This window comes from Lampris incognitus, chromosome 4 (assembly GCF_029633865.1).
Source record: "Lampris incognitus isolate fLamInc1 chromosome 4, fLamInc1.hap2, whole genome shotgun sequence".
In the NCBI taxonomy this organism is placed as follows: Eukaryota; Metazoa; Chordata; class Actinopteri; order Lampriformes; family Lampridae; genus Lampris; species Lampris incognitus.
Window position 1 is genome coordinate 16,815,674 of NC_079214.1, and position 23,601 is coordinate 16,839,274.

The following is a 23,601-nucleotide window of genomic DNA, read 5'->3' on the forward strand; positions in this document are numbered from 1 at the left end:
TGCTGCTTGACTCGCGCCAATGCAACATTCATAGAGCCAGAGCGATAGACCATCATCAACGACAGTTAAAAGAAGAAGTCCGCGGTGGTGTAGCGGTCTAAGCATCGGCTTTGTGTCGATGCAGTTGCCCACTGGGGACCGGGGTTCGCGCCTCGGTCTCGTCAGATCCGACTATGGCCGGACTCGATGAAGCAGCGATAATTGGCAATGCTGTCTTCGGGAGGGAGGCGGAGTCAGCTTGTGTTTGCCACATGACTGCGTCTCTGTGTGTTGGAAAAAGCAGTGGTTCGGCCTGGAGTCGCCTCGTCATGAAGGTGGTGAGGCGACTCCTTCGAGACTGCCGGCCGGAGAGATGCAGTTGGCGAACGCATACAGTACGAGGGTGGGTGTTTGAATTAAAATAGGGATCGATTGGCCACTAAATTGGGAGAAAAAGGGGAAAATCAGAAATAATTTTTTTTTTAAAAAAGAAGAAAGAAATGCTGAGGTGGTTGAATAAACAGCCCCCTGATGCAAGCCCCAATACTGCCGACTCCCGAAACTAATATTCATATGTTTAATAAAAGAATAAGTATTTTAAACTTATGTGGTGGACCAGAGTCCATGATGTGATGATTAAGTGACAAAAAAGGATCAAATTATATGTATCCTGCATAATTGAGGGGGCGACGACAAGAATTAAAATTTGGGACACTGTTGGTTATATCCGGGACAATACAAAGTAGAATTCGGGACAGTTGTGGGACACCGAGGAAAAAAGTTAATTTCGAGCCCTGCATAGGACCATCATTCAGCAGTGTGCACAGGAAAGCAATGAAGAGACCATGGATGTCAGAGAATAAGCTAAAGGCAGATTTTAAAAGCAGAATAAATATTTGTTAGGCCAATAAAATAAATAAATAAATAAATAAAATTTTAGGAAATCATACACATAATAACCTTTTCCCACAATGAAAAAATAGACAACAAATAAATCCAAAGAAATTGTTGGACCCTCTACCACATTTGAATAATCTCAAATCAGAGAAATTAACCAGTTTTTTTTTTTCCAGTGCTCACCCGCCCTTTCCTCAAAATACATCTGCAATCTCCAACTGAAGGGGTAGTAGTAGCCGATGGGAAATGTTTGACACATCACCCATCCCTACTGGCCACACTATCGTCACCACTTTTGGTAGAAGAGAGCTAAATATAGCAGAGTAGTTTAAGGAACACAATACGTTTCTGAGACGTCAGAATTCATTCGATTAACTGAATATATCAGCCTCCTCCTCGGCCTCTCATCGTGTCTGAGTAGAAGAACAGAAGCTCTAACCTTTGAGTATGTTAGCAACAGTATCCTTGGCATCTCTGGGCAGGACAGAACTGAGGTTGGAAATGAATTCTGGGGGACGGAGGTCAACAACCAGCTCCCTTAAACGATCACTTGATAAAAAAGAGACATATGGGTACAGAGAAAGAGTTGGAGCTGGAGGCAAACAATTAAACAATGACAGATCAGTTGTTACTTTTCATACAATTTAAATATATTATTGGGGTCACAAGGCCAGGGTTTCTCCAAGGCAGTATAACATATGCATCTGACCAGATGCATCCTCACTATTTTACAAAATGATCGCATCTTTGTACCTTTAACTTGCAGAATAAGGCTGCTTAAGAGCTTAATGTCAGTAATAAGAAAAATCATGGTTTTCACTCACCTCTTCTTTACACAAACAAGAAAATGTATACAAGGAGATGCTTAAGATGGTGACAGTTTGCATTATACAATGCCTCCTACTGTCTCAAACAATAATGTATTGCCTCTAGAACGAGCTACGCTGTGTGTGTGAGATGGATATATAATAACAGAACAAAAAATATACAAAAATCCAAAGAGTGAACAAGCCAGATTGGTGACTGCCATACATGTTTTGTACTTTAAAATGAATACTGATGTACTTGGACACACTCAAGTCAGAGACATCAACCCTGGTGCTTAGTGACATTTTAGCTCAATCTACATGATCCATATGCAAAGCAGTGAATTTCAGCCAAGTACTGCTTCTGTGGTTAAAACTGTGTTATTACAACCATGGATTGCCATAGGCTTGACTATGTGATATGATACAAGTCACAACCCCCCAGCTACGCCCTTCCTCCTTCTACTATACATAAAAAAAAAAAATTTCAAGTTCTCCCGTTGAAGAGAGCAGTGTTTGAGCGAGAGACGTCTTGAAAGAGAGAGAGAGCAGATACTTATCCAAAGAGAGAGACCAAAGTTGCATATTTTTGTATTTTTCAGTAGTTCCAATTTGATATTGGGTTTTTTTTTAAACATAATTTTTGTTTGAGTACACAGTTTCTTTTATGAGTGAAACCAGACAGCATTAAGAAAGGAGGTGGAGTTGCCATTTTGTTTAATGATTTGCTCCAATGCAAGAAGATATCTAATGGAAATTTTGCTCCTTTTGAATATGTGGCTCTTCAGTTGAATTCCTCTCCTCAAGTTATATTTTTAATATCTATAGGCCACCTAAATACAATGCAAACTTTTTTGATGACTTAACTGAGCCGCTGTCTACAATCTGTATTGAATTTGACAGTGTACACGGGGAGATAAATAAATTTATTGACAGCTGATGACTGCTTATGGCATGAAACAGGCTTGTACTGTCTCATAAGGAATTTACTTGACTCACTGGATATATATATATATATATATATATATATATATATATATATATATATATATATATATAAAGGGCTGCTGGTCAGTCCTCAGCTCTATTGCTGCTAGATCTGTCAGCTGCCTTCTACACAGTTAACCACCAAATCCTCCTCTCCACTACTTGAGCTTGGTATCTCAGGAACTGCCCTCCGTTGGTTCATGTCCTACCCCTCAGGGAGATACTATTTTTGAGAATCTTGGAGGGGAGATGTGTCCAAACAGCACGGCTTATCCACAGGGGTTCCTCAAGGGTCCCCTTCTCTTCTCCATATACACCACCTCATTTGGTGCCGTCATCTGCTCCCATGGTTTCTCATACCATTGCTATGCTGACGATACCCAGCTCTTCCTGCCATTACCACCGGAAGACTACAGAGTCTCGGCTCAGATCTCAATATATCGGCATGGATGAAAGAACGCCAACTTCAACTTAACCTCTCTGAGACCAAGCTCCTTGTCATCCAAGCCAGTCCAGTCTTTACAACAACAAATCAGTATCCAGTTTGAATCAACCCAACTCATGCCCAAAAAGTCTGCACGAAACTTGGGTGTCATGATTGATGACCAACTAACCTTTAAGGTTCACATGGCCTCACTTGCTCAGTCGTGTCAATTTGCCCTTTACAACATCAGGAAGATCAGACCCTACCTGTCTGAGCATGCAGCACAACTCCTAGTACAGGATCTCGTAATATCACACATTGACTACACAACTCCTTACTGGCAAGCCTCCCCGTATGTATGTTCAAACCTCTGCAGTTAATCCAGAAGGCAGCGGCACATCTGGTCTTCAACCGGCCCAAAAGAGCACATGTCACCCCACTGTTCATATCCCTTCACCAGCTCTTAGTCACTGTTCACATCAAATCTAATACATTGACACTCACTTACAAAATTGCAACTAAAACAGCTCCTGCCTACCTGAACTCCCTAATTCAGGTCTACACTCTCTCCCGCTCACTACGCTCCGTCAATGAAAGGCACCTGGTACTACCATAACAGGGTCCTAAGTCGCTAGCTAGACTTTTTTTCTGTAGTTCTGTGATGGTGGAACGAGTTACCAAACTCCATTCAATTGGCAGAGTACCTCTCAATCTTCAAGAAAAGACTGAAGACCCAGCTCTTTGACAAACACCTCTGCACTTGATTGACTAAAGAAAAAAAAAAACCCTGCTTCTCTGCACTCTATGCGTTGCCTCTTTGCACTACCTATTGGCACCCAGTATGTCCTATCAGACTTGAACGTAGCTTTATGGCACTTACTCATGTTGTTCTCTCCTGCTTAGATCCTTACTTATGTTGTATCAGCTCTCAGATGCGCATCGCTTTGGATAAAAGCGTCTGCTAAATGAAATTGTAATTATAATTTATATATAGTTAATTTATTGAATTATCACTCTCCCCTCCTTCCATGGTTGCTGTTGACTCAAGAGTTGTCCAGAGTAGACTGAGTTATTCCCAAAAGTAAAAAAACAAAAAACTGCAGGGCATGGTTTGATACCTGTAGCCCATCCCATCATTTTCCCCCAGATTCTGGCATTTTTTTAATCTCAGATGGGGTCATGGTCTATGTAAACTGGGGTGTTTTGTTGACCTTTAACAACTTCAATGTGCATTGGATCAAGGTACAACACTTCCCTTGTCATTAAGAAATGTCGCTGAGACGAATTACACATTTACTGTAATTTGCCACTAAACCAATCCTTACATACCTGTTTTTGTTATGAAATTATCAGTTTATTATTATATGCTACCATACATACCCGTTGTGACAGCTTTCCATTAGCTTGGAGAGGTTTGTGAGGTGAGTACTGAAACCGACCACCCCCTCATCATGGTCCAGCCGAAACAATACACTACTGAACTTAGTCAGGTCCCTACAAAAAAAAAAAAAAGCGCAGAATGGAAATTTCAGATGCTATATTCACCAAGCACACTTCAGATTACAACACAGTTACAGAAATATTACATGAGACACAAGCAGTTATGATAAAATGATAAAGACAAAAATCCAGCTTGAAACAAAATTGTTTTATGACAACAACTAATTTCTTTGTTAGTCATCTTAGTTTGAACTGAAAGATTTTGACATGGCAAACCAGGAAGTGCTCTCTTTGCATTCTAAGTGACTGGTACTTTGTTTGATACCATGTGGTATCTTAAAACGTGGTCTCTTCAGTAATTCCAGTTAACTAATACATTAAACGACCTGATGTTTAGTTCTGTTGTACTTAGCCAAAATCTGGTATTTGCATGTATAGTATTTTCAGATTTGCTACATTGTGTTTTCCATTCTCATTTTGGCTTTTTTGAGACATTATGTTAAACAAGACATGACTTTTACTTAGAACAACCAAGATGGTCATTATGACCGTTTTGGATTTTCAAAGTTTAATGACTTTGTGAAGAAAAAAAAAGATACAGACCTGCCGCTCCCTGAATTCTCCCTAAATTGCATATATTTGCATTTAAAATGAGTTTTAGATCAATTACACAAAAAAGTTTAGATAAGAGCTACCTAAAACGACCATGAGCAATCAAAATGACCATCTTGTAATTTGTGTGCGATTATGTGCGTCATGTCACCACTTATGATGCGTTTTCATCGCATCATTTCTTTCGCAAAATTCATTGCTCTGTCCTAGAAAAAAAAACTAGCATTCTCCAGTGCAGAGAAATAGTCTAAATTTGATTTTTGATTATGTCTGGTTACAGACGCCGTTTCAGACACACCATGACTACCACCGAGGCATTGCAGTGTTTACAGCCGTTGGACAGCCGTCATTTTAAATGGTTTGAAAAATAATATTAAAGGTTGTTAAAATGTTTAATTTTGGTTTTTCAGTTTCTTAACAGACATACTAACATAATGCACTAATATCCCAATTTGGTATTTATCTTGACAGAATATAGAGTTCAAAAACCGTGGCGGTCAAAATGACCGTCCACAGTCATTCTAGTAGTTTTTAAGTTCCGGTCGTTGTTTGGGACTGTTTCAATATTTATTTTCAGTTTTTTTACTTTTCACGTTTTATAGGCCTTGTTACGTTTGTTAGATTAGCAATATGTGTTTTCCGTTTTGTTTTTCAGGTAATACTTTCACTTTTTCAATTTTGCTATTCAAGTTTGACCATGTCTCTCTGAAGTTTAAATTGTTTAAAAATAGTATTATAGTTGTTAAAATGTTAATTATGGTGTCAGTCATTTCCTAACAGACATACTAATATATGCAATGCATTAATAGCTCAATTGGGTATTTATCTTGACAGAATATAGTTTAAAAACCGGTGCTCATTTTGACGAGTGAAATCCCTGCCGTTTAAGTATTGAAATGAAACAGGCAAAATAATTGTAATGTCGAACAATTTTCAAATAAAATATAATACACATGGATGCGTTTCCATGTTCTAAACTTTAAACCAAGTATGTCAACTTGTATGTGGTGACAATGCAAAAAGACAGCCATTAGAATTGGAATGGGGCATTTTTAATACTAGAAACAGTCAGACTGAAAAATCATCCGGTGAGCAAACAGATTTATACACCTTGCCATTAAAACAGGTAACTGTCGGTCTGTGTGTGTGTGTGAATCTTCACCTGTCCAGCGTGCAAGTGACCGATGACCCGCTGACCCGGCACAGGTAGCCCGTGGCCAAACCAACTAGACGGCCTTCCTGGTCACTCATGACGATTCGGTCCCCATCAGCTAAACCGCTAACACCATGCTGTAAGGCAACGCCTCTTCGCTCAAAGTGATGTAGGAAAATACCCTCAGGCTGGGCAATCACCTTGCCCGTGAGCTGTAGATTTCCCAGACAGCCCCCACTCTTCTCCCTGGCAAAAAAAGTTATAGTCTGTAAATTAAACTGAAAGTTAAGAAAGCCAAGGAACGTTCATTTGATTATCTCCAACTCATCGTTAACTATCTGAGGGATTTACATTCAATTTACATTCTTCAAAACAAGTAAATGACAATGTGCGGCAGCCCCTATCCTTTGACCCTCGACTCGGATGGGTCAGGTTTCTTTATAAAAAAAAACGTTTTTTTGTAACAGTGTGATTTATTATGGACACTGAGAGGCTAGTGTCTGACAATACTGTCACAATGCCAAAGTGTTGAACTTCGACATAAGGCTAGTAAAAATTTTGATATTTGATACCATTTTCAATACCACTGTGAGAAAATTAAAAGCACAAAATTCCACAAGATGGAAAAAAAAACCCATTGACTGAGTAATTTCTATCACCTAAAACCAAAAAAGTATGTCTACTGAATTATAAAGCCGTTTCCTTTCTATATAAAAACTTCATCCATTTAAAAATAGAGAAATAGCAATGGTGAGTATGAAAAAAGTATGGTACATTGTATTTGGGAGAGCGAGAGAGATGCGTCTCTTTCCCCTCCCTGCCCATTTCCATTTGGGTGCTTTTCTAAGTCATTTTGACAAACCAGCTTTGGTTCCCTTGTATGTAAACTGCAGAATAATGCGGCTGATAACACTCTGAACAGCAAGTCTAATCTCACTCAGGGAAGCGAAAACTTTTGCAAGCAAGTCATTTGAATGGCAACCAGGCTACAGACGGCTACAGGAAGCAGCAAAACCACCTGCTACTATCTACCGTCTATGGGTGTGTTGTCATGACTCAGGAAGAACTCAACCGGCCATTTATTTCTCCATTCTCAGCTGAGATGGACGGCGTAGCGGTGCTACACGTGTCTTTCGATTTAATTAAAGGCATTAATTGTTAAGGATTCTGTTGTTCTACAGTATTGTTCTTTGTGTTGTTATTTGTTAATAAAAAAATTTTTCCAAAAGTTTTGGTGTATTTGATGCATGTTTGTAATCCCGAGGGATTTAGTTGAAAGAGGTCCTATCTATGCACTTCTTGTGACATTAAAAGCTTGCGACATTTTTTTATTATCATGGATATATAGACCTGCATAAATGCTCATAACAGGCTCCGAATCCAAGAGAACACCCGACAAAGCGCTGTGAAACAGAAACGCAGAAACAGCATACTAGCTCCGATAAATTTAAGATTTGAGACTGATAAGATTTATATTTATTTATAACTTATTTATTGACATTTCTTAGTACTCATGAAGTTTGTCCTCTGCATTTGACCCTTCCTATACACTAGGTGCATTGGGCAGCCACAGTGCAGTGTGCGGGGACCAACTCCAGTTCCAGATTCCATCAGCTATTGGCCTAAGTCTATAACGTTTCACAACCTGAACCTAACAAGAGTCAAACAGAGATACAAAACACCCATGTTTCTGTTATGAGATACCCGTAACAGTAGGCTTAACAGTGTTAACAGTGTAACGCCAAAATTCTTCTGACAAAGAAATCACAAATCACTCAGCAACTTTGCCACTTTCAGTGTGACATCAGTCAGGCTGGTATAGAATGTGTGGCATACTGCAGATTGACATCATAAACATTCCGAATCGATACATAGAGAGAAAAAAAAAAGATATTTTTGTCAACCCTAGTGTCTTGAGCAAAGATGAAAAGCCAAAAACTAAGTTTGAGGGAAACTGGTATCCCTGTAAGCAAGTCCTTCCCTTTTACCTCTCTTCACTAGTCTGCAGCCAGACATGCCTGCGGCCACTTTTGGTCTCCATGGTAACCGCCTCAAGACAGCAGAGCAATAGCCAATGGGAGAAGTAGTTTAAGTGTGTTGCAGTCAGGTGACTGGTCTCCTCTTGAAGGAAGTCACGCACAGCATCATGGGAGATGTCTCGAGAACCATTCTCCACCACTCTGAGGGAGGGAGGGAGAGATCGACAAATGTAGAGACAGAAGGAAGCGAGAAAACACATGATCAGACAGAGGGAGACGTGAGGACTATTGGTGAACATGAATAGAACAGAGAATTAAGCGTTTTGGCTTCCAACCAGTCCCTATACAGATTCTGGTTACTGTAAAAAATTTATATAACCCAATCAATTGCATCTATAGGATGGCAACTACTGGTGGATTCTGAGAGGAAGGTAAAACTTTGTAATTTTCCTCTATCATTGCAGTTTTACCGATTATGTGTCTGCTCATTTTACAGGAGTTTTTCAAGTTCTAGAAAAGTAGACAGTGTTTAGGAGAGTTTCAGCAGATCAGTTGGTCTGTAGTTAGTACCTCCCATATAAGGCACAATTTCTTCTCTGTGGACAGTACTGGCAAGTTTGTCTGTTGGTCAGGATGTCAGGAAGACTGGACAGACGGCTCTCCCCTGCCACTTTCTCCACTCTGTTGCCGAGATGATGGGCCAGGGTATTCCTAATCTTCAATAACTCTAAGGCAAATACAGAGAGATATACTGGGTAGAGAGAGAGCCATCAATTACCTGAATGTAGGGAAGAAATTGCTAATTTTTGGTTCCAAAACATCGTTTTGTATAATTACCTGGAGTCATGATTTATTGAGCTCTAGCTGAGGTAACAAAAGTTTAATTTATCGGTACTGTCTTTCAATCAAGGCAAGAGAGAAGTATGGCACCCAGAGCACAATGTACTACCCAGTTAAAATCAACCAATTCTGGCAAATATTTAAAGAAAACCATTTTCTTAATGGTAAGCAAAACACTCAAGAGTGTGTACATGCATGTCTGTCTTTCGCTATCCTTGCAGGTAAAAACTACAGGGACCAGCCTGTGTCTTGGTGTACGTATAATGTATACCTCTGCGGTCCATGTGGTCAGCCACTACTGGGTAAAGGTTGCCCGTCTTTAGGTAAAGCAGAAAGCCAGCTTCAGCATCCACATGCCTCGCCACGCTCATCAGTGTGTATAGTATTACCTATATTGCACAAGCGCGCACACCCACACACCCACACAGAAACAAACAAACAAAAATATGGAAACCTCAGACAACCGCCAACTCCTTCCTAATCCAAAAACTCCACAACATGGAGGATCAGGCATTCTGTAAAACTGCAAATCTTCTCTGGGGGAAATTTTCTACCGGATTCTTCAGGCACCACAGACCCTGGCCTCTTTTACAGTGGGGTTTAAAACACTGTCTTGTACAAGAAGGCCTCTCCTTCCTTCTTGCACAGCCAACTCCACTCGAAATGCCTATTGGGGTAATCTGGTCTGGGGTGTTTTACTTTTTATCTACTTTAAGTGTGCTGCACTTGGAGACTTGGATGGAAAATGTGTTACTAATGAAATGTAGTACCATCAATGTATTAATATAGCATTATTAAAGAGGTCATATGCCTTTTGGGTTTTTCCCTTTCCTTTAGTGTGTTACATAGCTGGGAGGTGCATGTACAACGTCTGCAGTTACAAAGCCCAAAGTCTACGCCAAAGGGGAGTTCTCTCCGACAGAAAACACTGCCTGAAACGCCCTGTTTGTAGTCAATCGTTTTCTTCCATTACTTCTCTACATCACTATGGAACACATTTTCATAATGCCATAATGGTAGTTTGGCCCGCCCTCAAACAAAGTTCAGTAGAGAGGACGGGTCACAGATTTTGGTGCAACACCAGGAAGACTTTGGTTAGCACGTATGGCAATGTCAAGAAGATGTCGTTTTCTTCGGTGCGAAGGCAAATTGTATGGACTCCCAAAAGAAAACCAAATGGGGTAAAATCAGTGGGGTAAAATTCCTTTTTACCACTATTCCTCAGCCGTACAACCCCAACCTTTTATGTCCCCTTCATTTTACCAAGGACTGTGTTCTGAACCAGGCACAGTTCAATGCTCGATTTTCGATTTGTTCACCTTTCCTAAAGAAGAAAGCACCAGACAACATTGGATACAGTTCCTTTTTTTTTTTGGGCCAACAACATCCATATGCCAATGTCTTTGTTCACGCCAGGTTTTCAGCTAGGCTAATGTTAAAAGATGGGGCCGTTCCATCTGTAAAGGGCCGTGTTGAGAGTCAGAAGCGGAAGCTGTAAGCAACATTATATCACTTGAAATGTTTGTCGGACCAAATGGCTTGTGAATACGATTTCAGTGCAGACAATGGGCATATAGAATGAAGCTAAAGTTATTTAGGGAGCTAACAGCGATTTGCTCAAAACAATACAGCTGTGCAACAAGCAGTCAAATTACATGCCTTTATTTCAACCATATCCACGCAAAATCAGAGTGTCATTTTCACACCACCGAGCATAAATGTCACCATCCCACAAACACTTTTCAAGTAATAAGGAATCAACTATAATTTCTATAATACCAAAAGCAGTTATGCTTAATTAAAGATATTCCCAGACAAAAGCCTGTCTACGGTCTTCTTGGTAAATGTATGTACACATTCTCGCAAAACAGTCTACTTGATTAGTATTATAGGCATTTAATATACTCCAGCATACAAATAACCAGCGATGCAGGGAGACGCTATACAGTCGTTTGGCGACTGCAGAATAGCATTTTACTAGCTATGTAACCTTATTTCCTGACAGCAGACGTTTTCCAATTCAGTTGGCATTTTATCGCATTTCCCATATGTAATCCGATTAATAGGGACATATATATAAAAACACCTTTATATACGGCTTGTGATTGAAAGATCTGAATCTTTGTTGCTGCGGATGTTTATGCTGTCTGCTCTCATATTTCGGATCGTATTCGGACTCAAATTTGTACGGAAGGATTTAGCCATTTCCAATCAAGAGTGAGAAACTATGTTACTTAGTAGGGTTATAGTTTGCTTACAGAACCTCCTACACTGGTGTCGCATCGAATTCTGTTTCCCCATCGAGCTCCGTTTCCCCCTGAGGCTGAGGCAGTGCTAAAAGCACTGAGCAATGACTGCTTCCCCTTGGGAGGCTTCCGGAAGTTGGCCAGTCAGAAGAAAGCAGTGGGCTTTTAGGGCAGCAGGTCCTAAATAGACAGCTAAAACGGCTTGTTTCATACAGAGGATGAACTGAGGGGCTGCATAAAGGGCCAGTTTAAGATAAATAAAGATTTTTTTGAACTGTGACTCATTTAAAGCTCCAGATAAAAATATAGAGCTGGAACGAGCATGATATGGCCACTTTAATAATATTGACAGAGGCAGATAACAAGAAAGGGGGGGGGGTTGCATTTGTGAGGACAGAGTCACCTTCAACATGCCTCTCAAAACTCAGTGTACAGAATTACCCAACCACCCACCAAAAACCTTTGTCATTAACTGTAGTCTGACATTATCCATTGGTTGGTTTGCATGTGTACGCATGTATGTTCTTATGTATGGTGTTATACAGTTTCTCTGGATGTCTAAATTTTAAGTGTAGCCTGTGCATGTTTACTTTCCTGATCTATGTCAATATGTATTTGCACTTGTGTCTAACTGCCCAGCTACAGTTTACAATTTAATGTATGAGAGTTAAGATCTGTCATCATCATTGGCTCTCAATCCTGTAATACTGCTGGTTTTCTATTCTGCTAGGTAGCTATTTACATTCACCTGTCCTGTATTCTAGCCATCTCATCAGGGAGGTTTTACACCTGGAACAGCAACCGAACATGATTGACTTCCTGGAAGAATAGAAAGCCAACAGTACTGAGGACTCCCTGCAGACAACACTGAGAACCATCAAACTACATGACCAAGACTTGGTATGTCAAAATTCCAATCTGAAATAAGCGTGTAGATATACGTACTTGGCTTCGATGCTCAACTGAGTTTGTCTCCCTTCCAGTTTTCAGTTCCAGGGGCATAATCATTTCCTGTGGTGTTCTGCGACTATCATTGCGTGCTCTCTGGATTTTGACACGCGCTGTCACATCTATCTTCCCCTTCAAGCCAAACCGTGGAGCCCACACATTCTCCTCGATATCTGCTAACTCTGTTAAGGTGACGACAGGTGCTGAAGAGTCCTGCCCCCTGCCAAGAGCTCCTCTTTTGCTGGGGAGGGAGCACCAGGGGAAGGAGGAGAAAGGGTATAAAGAGAGCAGAAAGAGAATTTCATCAGTTAACACTCATTAACAGTACATGGTAACACTGTGGTTTTATACATAGTATAAAAACCCATTGTAAATTTGAATGCATTTTGCTTCAAATCAAGGCGATGTGTTGATTTGGCTGTACATAATACTGTTAAATTTCTTGAAAATAAAAATCAACAGACTTTACAGATCCTCGGATGAAATTTAGCAGGTTTGTGCCGTATAGTTTAGGAATGTTTTAACTGTTTAGTGGTATGTATGTGTCTACATACAGTTTTAGGTTGATTGGTTTTGGTTTTGAAGGATCGAGGTATTTGTTTGCCCAGTCTTTGAGTGATGGCAGATAACTATGCAGCTCCTGTTTCATCTCTTCCTGTTTCACGCCCAAACTGTACCTAGAAAGTGAAATCAACACAAAAAAACACACAAAAGCATACAGTAAGACAAAGATATCAAACAGGTACAAGTCAACCAAACACTAGAAAATTGTTGTGCATTTAAACATGCCATTTCTTCAACACTGTACATTTTTAAGGGGCAAATGAAAATAATAAAGACTAAATTATGTATATACAGTCATACAAAACCTCAGAGATCCATCAAGACATACTGAGAGTGACTTCAGATCACAACAAACCAGGTGCCAGTAGCCCCCCCCCCCACACACACACACACATCCAGAAGAGTTAGCACATTGCTTTTTTTTCAAGAAAATTATGCACGGCCGAACTTAAATGGGCAGACATACAGTCACTAAATCTTGCCATACTGTAGCCCATGTTCTACTTTTTGCTGCGACACCATCAGGACTACAGCTGACAAGCATGCTAAACCAGCCATCATACAGCAGAATGAAGATGCGGAGAGGCCTAGCTGCTTACATATCACCCAGGTGCTGTGGGCTGAGTAGGACTTGGTCAGCCAGGTGAGAAAGTGTCTCCTCAGAGAAGTCCTTAGCCATAGCAGCCTTCTGGAAAACTTCATGAACCATGGTACCATTCAGCATCTGTTTTGAACCGCCGTCAAAACTCTGAATAGAGGGAATAGGACAGAAAAGAAAGAGGAAGGGTAAAGAGAAGGGGACAGTAAGGAAGAAGAGTTGAGAGACCAATTGGAAAAGAAGAAAACATTGTCAAAACTTATAGCAGTAAATTGAAAAAACTAAATAAATATTTTCGATCTTTAACTGCGATTCTACAGCTATGAGTTGGTCTTCTATTTTGTGCCAACAAATGCATTTTTGAACGGCAAAATAGTCTTTTTTCTAACAGCTCTTTAATACCATTAACAACTGATTAATGGAGAGACTTTGGTTGTTCGTGGTGGCTGGCAAAGTGAACGGATGTAATGTTAATTTATTAAATTATGTTTTAAACCATGCAAGGTTTGCTGTCAAGCTAAGGAGGAACATAGCCCATTATGAAAAAAGGAAAGTTGAGGTGTGGAATATTTTTAGGAGTATAATGGAAAGAGATGTTAATATGTTGTATGGTTGTGTTAAGAGAAGAAGAGTTTGTTGGTAGATTTGTAGAGGGAAGCGCTTTTGTTGTGATTGGGGAAGGAGGGAGGGTAATGTTGGATTTTAGTTAAACGGTATACTATGCGTGGTTTATGTGTATTTTTTGTTCGATTTCTTTGATTTGGTGGGGGGGGGGGTCTGTAGGCTGGAAGCCATGCCAAGGCCTACAGGTCACCTCACCATTTTCTGTTTTTGTCAACCTGTGTTGTTAATCTTTGATTCTGTAGAGTTCGATGGGTTTGTAAAATGTTTTATTTCCCTATTTGTTTGGTATATGTGTGTTGTATTTTCAATGTTTTTAATTCTATAGAATAAAAGAGAGGACAACTGGTATTATAGCCTCTTGCCACTAGATGGGGATTATTAGGGGAGCTTCCTTTTTGTGCACTGAAAATTCTCGACAGTGACATCTAATACCTCTCAAAGTCAGAAAACTCCTCTTCTTTCTTGAAAGCACTATATAAAATGTAACTTGATTGATTGAAACTAAATAACCCAAGGTCATATTCTAATTTGATTCCAGCAAGTACCATCACATCTGGACAGTGACACCAGATCTTTCACACGGTTCTTGATCAGTGCTTGAAGTTGTTGTTGCGAGCATTTTTTTTAAAAATTTAACTAGTTGCCAAATGTTAATAAGAGAGCAATAATTGATACAAAATACAGTCAATGGAGAAAGGATCGCCGGTGTAAAAATAGAGAAAAAAAAGAATTAATTTCTCTGCGGTAAATTAACCTTGAACATGTCTCCCAACACAGCACGCCTCATGCAGCGGATGGCACTGGAAATGTTTGTCCCTGATATCAGCAAATCAGGAAATAAAACCAGGAGGCCCTGCTCCTTGTTCACCAACCAGCAGCCAGCATCACATCGGCCTTCCAAATGCACTATGTCGCCTATGGACACCGGACTAGTTTCCCTGCAAACACGTGTTATTATACACATGGTCAGATACAAGCACCAGAAAATTACAGAAAGATATGACACACAAGTACAGTGAAAACAGCCATGAGACAGACAGAGACAGGCATAGATGCAGTGCATATTTATTGGGGTTGGCAGAGCCAAGCAGACAATGGAGTGGATAGATAAATAAATAAGAAGAGGAACAGGGAAATGGAGTAAACAAAGAAAGCTATACACTAACCATTCATCTTTCAGCAGACATGTCTCAGTGGGCTGCAGCGTTTTAGAACTGGAGATGGTCAGTATTTTTTGATCAGGGGCCTCTTTCACATCCAAAACCCAATAACGGTTGTTTAGGCCCCCAGACAGGATCACATGGTCTGGTACCTTACTATAGGGGGAGAGAGGAAACACAAAATAAATGCAAAGCCCAATAGGTAACTGAGTTATTAATAAACCACATAGATAACCATAAAGAAATTATGCAAGCAAAACATCTAACTTCTCAGTGAAATTTATGTTTAAAATAGCCAAAGGTCTTTTTTTTTTCAAAAATCAGAATAATCTTTTTATGAAGTACAATGAATGCGCAGAAGTTTTGTCTCCTGCATTTCCCAGATTGTCGGTTAAGGAATTTGAACCAGTGACCTTTGAGTCATGACCTCAATTCTTCCACTATCTTGCTATCATCACCCCCCCATAGAGACCAGATGATTCAGTAACATACTCTTCTCTGGTCCCAATTTGAAAAGAACAATATACTGGTGGGAAACCTGGTAGGTCAGCAGCCTGCAATTCAAACTGCAGTTTGATCTAGTCTACCAAAACTACTGACCAACAAACAAATTGAATCCACCACATGATGATTGTTTGATGCCATCCTCTACATCTTAATTTTAATCAGACTCTTTCTACTAAATCAAAGAAGGTTGAATCAGTTCATCTGGATACAATGTTTATTGACAGACACATTTTATCACTCAACTAAGTGACATCTTCACTCAGACTGATGATGTCATTTAGTTGAGTGATGAACTTAGTTGAGTGACGAAACGAAACGTTATCTGTCAATAAACGTATCCAGATGAACTGATTCAACCTTCTTTGATTTTCTTACCTGGACTATTGAGCATGCATCAAGACTTTCAACTAAACATTTGCAAAGCAAATTTACTGAAGAAAGATAAACCACCTCATAGAATCAAACTAAACCTTTCATTATCCCAGCCTGTGTTCATGCGTTACTTACGGTGGTGGATTTAATTTCTCTCCCCTGACAAGGTCAGCATCCAGATCTATCTGTTCATCAAACCAATTGTCCTCAACTATCACCTCAATGGGACTCTGCAATGATGTTAGGCCTGCAACTTTTTCATGGTGACATAAAAAAACAAAAACATATCGGCAAGGAATTAAAACACAGTTTAAGTAGGAAATGTAATTATAATGACAACAAAATACAATAAAAAACATAACATGGTTTATGATCTACAAGGTCTTAAGTTTCTACACTTCCATACCTTGTGCTCCCTCTTGACCCGGTAATGGCACAGCAGTTTTGTCTAGCACCGATGATTTCATGGCCATTCCTTCATCCACTTCTTTGTCCACGCCAGATTCTCCCTCGACAGCTATCTCCTGTGTTGTGACTGTGATAGTGTGTGTATCATGTTTGAGCACATGAGCATCAAGTGTGTGTGAAAAAGCTTTACATGCATCACCTTTAACAGCGTGTATATCTATATCGCATGCAGTGCCCAAAGTGTGTGTTGGGCTGTGGGCCGCTACAGTGACTTTGGCCTCAGCAACTCTCTGCTCCGTTAGGACAGTAAATGTACACTTGTCTTCATCTTCAGCTTTCTCTTCCTGGTGTAGTTTTGAGCCCTTGAAAGTTTGGATGGATACTCCTCTTACAGGCAAAGGCTTCAGAGACGTCCCTTCCTTTCTGCTGCCAATAAGCCCCACTTGATCCACCCCCAAGAGATTCACTTTTAACCCCTGACTTTTTAACTTCCCAGGCTGCGCAACTGATTGGAAGTGGCCTTTGGGTGAGCAAAGTTTGCTCCGGGGACCAATGGCAGGCCTTTCTAATTTTGGGCCTTTAGGTTTGGAGCCAATCATAGATTTTGTTACGTCTGTTTCAGTAGTTCTGGGCCTCTTAGCATTGTGGGATACTTCAGGTGGACTGAGGAGTCTCCTAACTGAAGAAAATCCCTCTTTTTTCCCCTCCCCTAACATTACAGTCCGCAGACCCAACCCTCTGGAGCGGGGACTTCGGCAGAGAGGGGACAGCTGGCCTACCCTGAAGAGATTTGATATCCGTTTGTGATGCTGTGGGAAGGGCTGGCCTGGGTCTCCAGAGGTAGAAGTGAAAGTGGGTCGGAGCTGACTATGTGGAGTCTCAGGAATAGCTTGCAGAAGACCCGGGGAGGAGGGGGCAAGGTTCTCAAGCTCCTGAAGGATGCTTCTACTGGAGGTGGAGAGGATGGGGGAGTTAATACCATCTTTAATCTGATGCACAGTAGAAGTGAGTCTGGTAGCAGTTGTTGGTGATTTGTTGGAAGGTGTTGAGGCCTGAAAGAAATTAAGTACAAATCTGAGGATTTTTTCAAATAAACTCAGAAACAATAAAGGAAAAACATACACTCAAATGTAACAAGACCGAAAACACTCACAAAATAAGAGAATAAGGTCAAATGTGCAAAGATGAACAAAAAACAAGCACAAGAAAAATTAAGACAAAAGAGATAAAGAACTAAAGAACAAAAATTTCTGCCCCTCCTACCTTCTGTTTCTGAGGAGAGAAAAAGAAGGCGATGTTTCCCTGTCCTGTTGATTTCACCTTGAAGACAGAAACCACCCAGAGACATTTAAATGGGACTTGTACTTCAATCACCTTAAAAGGAGACACTGTGGTCCATCATTTAAGGATGGTAGTACATTTTGTTCCTCATTCATTTCTAGATTGAAAAAAAAAGGATGTATATTCTCAGAAACATCCGTTGAGCATTGGTCGAGGTACGTTTATTTATATTAGTACATTTCATATGGAGGTGCTCATGAGTCCACTGCCAGAACTTCTTTGAATGACCCCCAGGTTTCATGCAGCTTGACCAGGGGCAAAAAGCAAGCTGCAGGCTGTAAAGCAATGGAGAGGCTTCCTCTTGCTCTTCACGCTTTGGCAATGTCTGGTCACAGAGCACAATTCCTTCATGTACCAGAAAGCATCAAAGATGGAGGAGGTTGGTACATGCAGCCATGTTTCGTTTCACTGTCACAGAACATCACTATGCAGTGACAGCTGCGGTTGGTTGCGAGAGTTGCATAAAGGACAGTTTGAAATCTGATCTGAGCAGCCAGACTGAGACACATATATCTAAAAATTCAATTTGAATTACATTTCAAACCATCCATGAATGTGGTTTAAATCTGATTTGCAAAAAAATAAATTCTGCATTTTATTCATTTATTTATGCTGTCCAGAGTTGATAAAAGTAGGAGGATTCTAATCTGGATATGCCAAAAATCAGACTTGAGCGGTCAGTCTTAACATTGCCATAGTCTCGGTGAATCCTAGCTCCATTTGAGACCCCATCTTTTTTTACCTGTTTTCAAATAAGGCATCTTTAAGGGTATACTAGTGTTTTCAAAGGTCTCTCTCTCTTTTACGGCTGGGGTAAATTGTTTAGCCCGGATAAAACGGATGTTTAAATCCATTAGCCCGGGAAGTGGGGGGCTGGAGGGGCTGCAACGCCCCCTAGTGGTGGGTACAGCCCCCCAGTAGTGGCAGGTGGTTGTATAGCATCTTAGATCCAACAGTATGCCTAACTTTTCCTAACGTACAAATGTAAAAACAAAACAAAAACATATCTTTAATTTAAACTGTACATTCCATCTGCCACACGCGCAATTTACAAACAAAACAATGGCGTCATACTGTGCCGACCGGGGGAGGTGGTCGCTCTGACTGTCGGCGGTTCTGCGCTGGGGCTGGGGGGCGCAATGGCTGATGGGACTGTTAATGTTAGATTTAAAATTGTGTTTTAATGATATGCTGTTCACGTTGTGGTTATTCTTGTGTTTTGGGGGTTCGACTCAGACTAAGTAGGAGACTGTTTACTGACTAATTAACTGTAGCACCGTTTTCTTAACAAAACTTTATTTAAATCCAATTCAAAACATTACAAAGAGAACATCATATATATATATATATATATATATATATATATATATATATATAAAACTATTATAAACAATATAGCAGGGGACATAAAAAACGAGAAAATCAAATACATATGTTCAAGACATTGTATAGTTTCTAAGTTTGGAGGTCACAACGAACTTTTTCTCAGCTAAGTGAAACATACATTCTTATATAATTCAAATTTCTACAAATGGAAATGGAAAAAGGCAGATAATCAATGAAATATGCAAAGTAAACAATTAACAAGTACAAAGTATCTATCTAAACATGATAAACAAACAATAACCTAAATAAAGACAATGAAACTTAATCAGGGGCTACAGAAAATAGTTCCTTATAATATGACAGTGTGCGTTCACTTGTTTATTCGTCATAAGGGCCAGTGTGTCTCCGGACGTCATGTGAATAGTTTTGTTTAAACGGCCATTTTGGCAGGAAGAAAAGCGTGTGCACTGAGCAAAAATTGATGGCGCCAGCGTCGATTTCAAGCCATCAGAGTTCACTGCACATTTTAATTCCAAAGACATTGAACGCTCTATTGCGAAACTTGACAGATTAAACATTAACTTATAATGCCCCCGGGTTGCTTTTCACGAGTACTGAAACAGCCGGAACGGGCAACGTTCCAGACCTTCCAGACATCTACAATTACCTGATCAACCTACCCTCGTCCTACTCTGGAGAGTCTTTGAAAGCCTACAAAAGCCCGGAGGGGTACAAATGGCCGAAATCTGGATTCGTGACAAATATTGAGCTTTGGAGTCTAGCGACTAAAAACTGCTTTCTCGTCACTGAAAGCAAGTATCACTTCATGTTAGGTAAAGATAGCATAAGCAGTGGTCAGTGTAATGTAATCGGTGTCATAACGTGTATGTATCGTTAGCTAGTCTGTATCTTCGATTTACCAAAACTTAACTACATTATCACTGTGCGAATGAATTTCGAAAGGCACCACCTCATACATTAAATTATACCTTTATTATAAATCTTTATGATAAACAGCAGTTACTGTAAAACGCTTTGTTCAGCAAAGCGTTTTAAATGGATGGGACGTAGTCGGGTGACAGAGGGCCATCACTCTTTTCCCCTAAAACATAAGTAAACAGAAAATGTCCAGTCACGTTTTAGAGAGCAACAGGCTTAGTTCTTTTATTTTAGCCTTTGTTAGCCCCGCAAAATCCACGCCATAACGCATAGGTCGAACTTGCCTTTTAGTGTAATAAAATTGTCAGAAACCGTAATAAAAACCTGTTAAATAAATAGCAGGATAAGCGGTTGGGATAATGGATGGATGGAAGTGCTGTATTCTGTACCTGATGTGAAGTGGTCACTTCACAAGCGGAATCCGTTGCTTGTGGGGTGCCATTGCTCAGTTTTCCTCTGTTCGCTTCTAGCACGTTTTATGGCTGTAATCCAATAATATCGTCTTTCGGGAGCTTCGGGAATCAGATAAAATGCGCTCCCTTTTACTTGTCCGCGACTGTTCTGGCATCCCGGCGCACATCAGCTGTCCACCATATTCACTGCATAAATACTGCAGGCGAAGAGACTTGCTGCTAGCCAGCAGGCCCGCTTTCCTGCCAAAATGGCGGTATTTAGGTTTCGACTATTGCGTGACGTCAACTACTGGCGTCGGTACTTGAGCTACTCGCCGCCCGCCTTGTTTTTTTCCCGACCCGCATCCGGGAACTTTGCCTCTGATTGGCTAGTACTCGTTGCCTCCGTTGATAAGGTTGGTTAAGGGTGGGGATGGTTAGCCAATCAGAGATAGAGTAGGGGCGGGTCTTCCCGGAATCCAGGTGGGAAAAATAATAACGCCTCGGCCCTCCTCGGGGTCCTGTGACTACAGATGACATCATTGCTTCACGCATTATGATTGGGTAGGAGCTTGGGTTCAGTTTAGGACCAGCGGGAAACAGCAAATTGCCGCGTTCGCTCGTCCCTGCGGCCTCGCTCCTTATATGCAGCTCGGCTCGCACCTTTACTAACCAACTCTATGTCAACGTGGATTGTAAAAAAAAAAAACACACACAGCTAAATAACTATAAAGCTAACGTTAAACAACGCTAGCTAGCAACATAATCCGTGACGTCATATGTAGTCGGAGGACCCCGAGTCGATATTGTACCCGAGCAGAAATAGAACCCACACCGGAGCCCTATACATATTGAAAAGCGCTATATAAAATGCAACTTGATTGATTGATTGATTGATATCGAACTCAACCAGAAATGCACCAAGGTTTGGGAGGGACCTAGAGAACCTTTCTTCATGTATGTGAAATTTACCAAGTGCAATTGTAAGATCCGTCATGTAACTTAAAAGATTTATTTTCACGTTCAAATTTAGTAACAATGTCTTTAGGCATAATTATTATAGACTGTAGGACCGTGCCCGTGACTGATGTCGCCACTTGCGACATGGGGGTGGCTCGTTACGTTGTCAGTTCTGGCCGTTGTGAATGGATGAGCACTCCCGGGGTCGTGCGGTGTATGGGGGGGGGGCATGGGAGTTGCGATTAAAAAGAGATCTCTGGCTCTCGACTCATTCTTCCACGCCGACTCGCCACAATACTGTTCGTTTTAGTTGTCAGCCCCCCTACTTAAAACATCTTCCCGCGCGCCTGTTTAAATCCCATATTTCGACGCTCTGTGCTGCTGATCTTGATCAAGTTCGAAGACGGCTTGGTCTTCTGCAACTTTTTGTTGTACGTTACGGTAACAGACAGTGAAGTTCGAAGAAGCGCCGTTTTGCACTGTCTACTGCACTTACGTTACCGTAGCGTACAGCGAAGAAGTGCAGCATACGAGGTCATATTCGATTTATTCCTCATGTGCGTCTATGATACATTTATGTGATCCTGTGACGTCGGCCCTGTGATGGCCTGGCGGCCTGTCCAGGGTGTCTCCCCGCCTGCCGCCCAATGACTGCTGGGATAGGCTGCAACATCCCGCGACCCGAATTCGGATAAGCGGCTTGGATAATGGATGGATGGATGGATGGATGGATTATGTCACATCTAGATCGCAGTCCAAGACCAGCGTTGCTGAATCCATCCATCCATCCATTATCCAAACCGCTTATCCTTAGCTAGGGTCGTGGGGATGCTGAAGCCTATCCCAGCAGTCATTGGGCGGCAGGCGGGGAGACACCCTGAACAGGCCATTGCGGCTAAATGTTAGCAACCCGAATTAGCTGTGTATTTGCTGTCTTGAACATACCCTATTCCTCCTGCGAACGAATGACTTGAATCACTCGGAGCGTGTCCCTGCACGTTCGCTCGCAAATGACTGAGAATGAACGGATCGTTTCAGGACGTGATTCAGTTCGGTTCGTTCACCCAAAATATTCGTTCAAAAAAACGAAAACAACGCTTCGTTCGCGAACCACACGACGTTAATATGACCCCATCTCAAAGTAACAGGTTACGAAACGACGGATCACAAACGGGGCTAGAACTGATTTCTCCAACCCTTGAATTTACGTCTTCATCCGAGAGATCGACTGCAAAGTGACAGGGAATTAGGATGACTAAAGACACTCGCGCTAACCAAATGAACCAAGAACACTGTCGCGTCAGTTACGCGTCGGTTGCGATAGTTGTCGGCTTTGACAGTTGCGCCACAGGGGTGCTATAATAAATATATTACCCCTGAAAACGATTAAAACTTAAACTTACCGTGGTTTTATTCGATTTGGTCTTGAGCATGGTTATTTTGGACACTAGCGGAACAAGCACCAGATGCCTTGGCTAATTGGGCTTTACTCCGCCAGTTTTTCCTATCAGCTGTCGTCCGTTGGTTCCACATATGCCGATAAATGACAGGTAGCTAATGGTTTATAACTCGGGTCAAACGGCAATCAGATTAAATTCTCTTTGTTCTGTTTGACAGGTGAAAACATCCAAACCGACATTTCCACAGCATGGAGATCCGTTGCCAACAGTGGAACTTTTCCCCAAGGCGACGTTTTGTTATGAAAGTCTTCGCTCCATAGAGTTCGACCAAAGGTCCATGGCGCCAAATGTCTTTCGTGTTTTTGCACAACGGAAATGACGTTTTCGAATTTCCTCCTTCTGCTCCAATGGCGCTCGAGCGTCTTCTTTTTAATTTATTAGCGGTTGGTAAACACTGAAATGACACATTATCGCCACCACCTGGTATGGAGTGTGGGTGGGTTTTAATCTAATTCTCTGATCAACTTTATTGGCCAAGTGTGCCTATGCACACAAGGAATTTGACCCCGGTTCACAGCAGCTTCTAGTACTTGCGGACATCTCACAGACATAAAAAAAGAAAAACAGAAGAAATAAATGGAAGAACAAACAGGACATTGGATGCAAGTATGTATGCACAACAGGTATGTCGCTACTTTT

At 41.1% G+C, this 23,601-nt stretch overlaps 1 protein-coding gene across 1 annotated transcript in view; it reads right to left on the minus strand.

Annotated features, from left to right (window-relative positions):
* dna2 (DNA replication helicase/nuclease 2) overlaps positions 1 to 23,170 on the minus strand; it is a 30,830-nt gene extending 7,660 nt beyond the window's left edge. Inside the window, exons 1-15 of the mRNA XM_056279282.1 lie at positions 22,906 to 23,170; positions 17,808 to 17,864; positions 16,543 to 17,596; positions 16,272 to 16,383; positions 15,264 to 15,413; positions 14,852 to 15,035; positions 13,475 to 13,623; positions 12,866 to 12,988; positions 12,309 to 12,552; positions 9,389 to 9,506; positions 8,848 to 9,004; positions 8,287 to 8,478; positions 6,308 to 6,544; positions 4,474 to 4,587; positions 1,316 to 1,425 (exon numbers count right to left, since the gene is read on the minus strand). Coding sequence (XP_056135257.1) covers positions 1,316 to 1,425; positions 4,474 to 4,587; positions 6,308 to 6,544; positions 8,287 to 8,478; positions 8,848 to 9,004; positions 9,389 to 9,506; positions 12,309 to 12,552; positions 12,866 to 12,988; positions 13,475 to 13,623; positions 14,852 to 15,035; positions 15,264 to 15,413; positions 16,272 to 16,383; positions 16,543 to 17,596; positions 17,808 to 17,864; positions 22,906 to 22,935 — 3,031 coding nt within the window. The 5' untranslated portion in view covers positions 22,936 to 23,170. The remainder of the gene's footprint in view (positions 1 to 1,315; positions 1,426 to 4,473; positions 4,588 to 6,307; positions 6,545 to 8,286; positions 8,479 to 8,847; positions 9,005 to 9,388; positions 9,507 to 12,308; positions 12,553 to 12,865; positions 12,989 to 13,474; positions 13,624 to 14,851; positions 15,036 to 15,263; positions 15,414 to 16,271; positions 16,384 to 16,542; positions 17,597 to 17,807; positions 17,865 to 22,905) is intronic.
* Between the last annotated feature and the right edge of the window lie 431 nt (positions 23,171 to 23,601).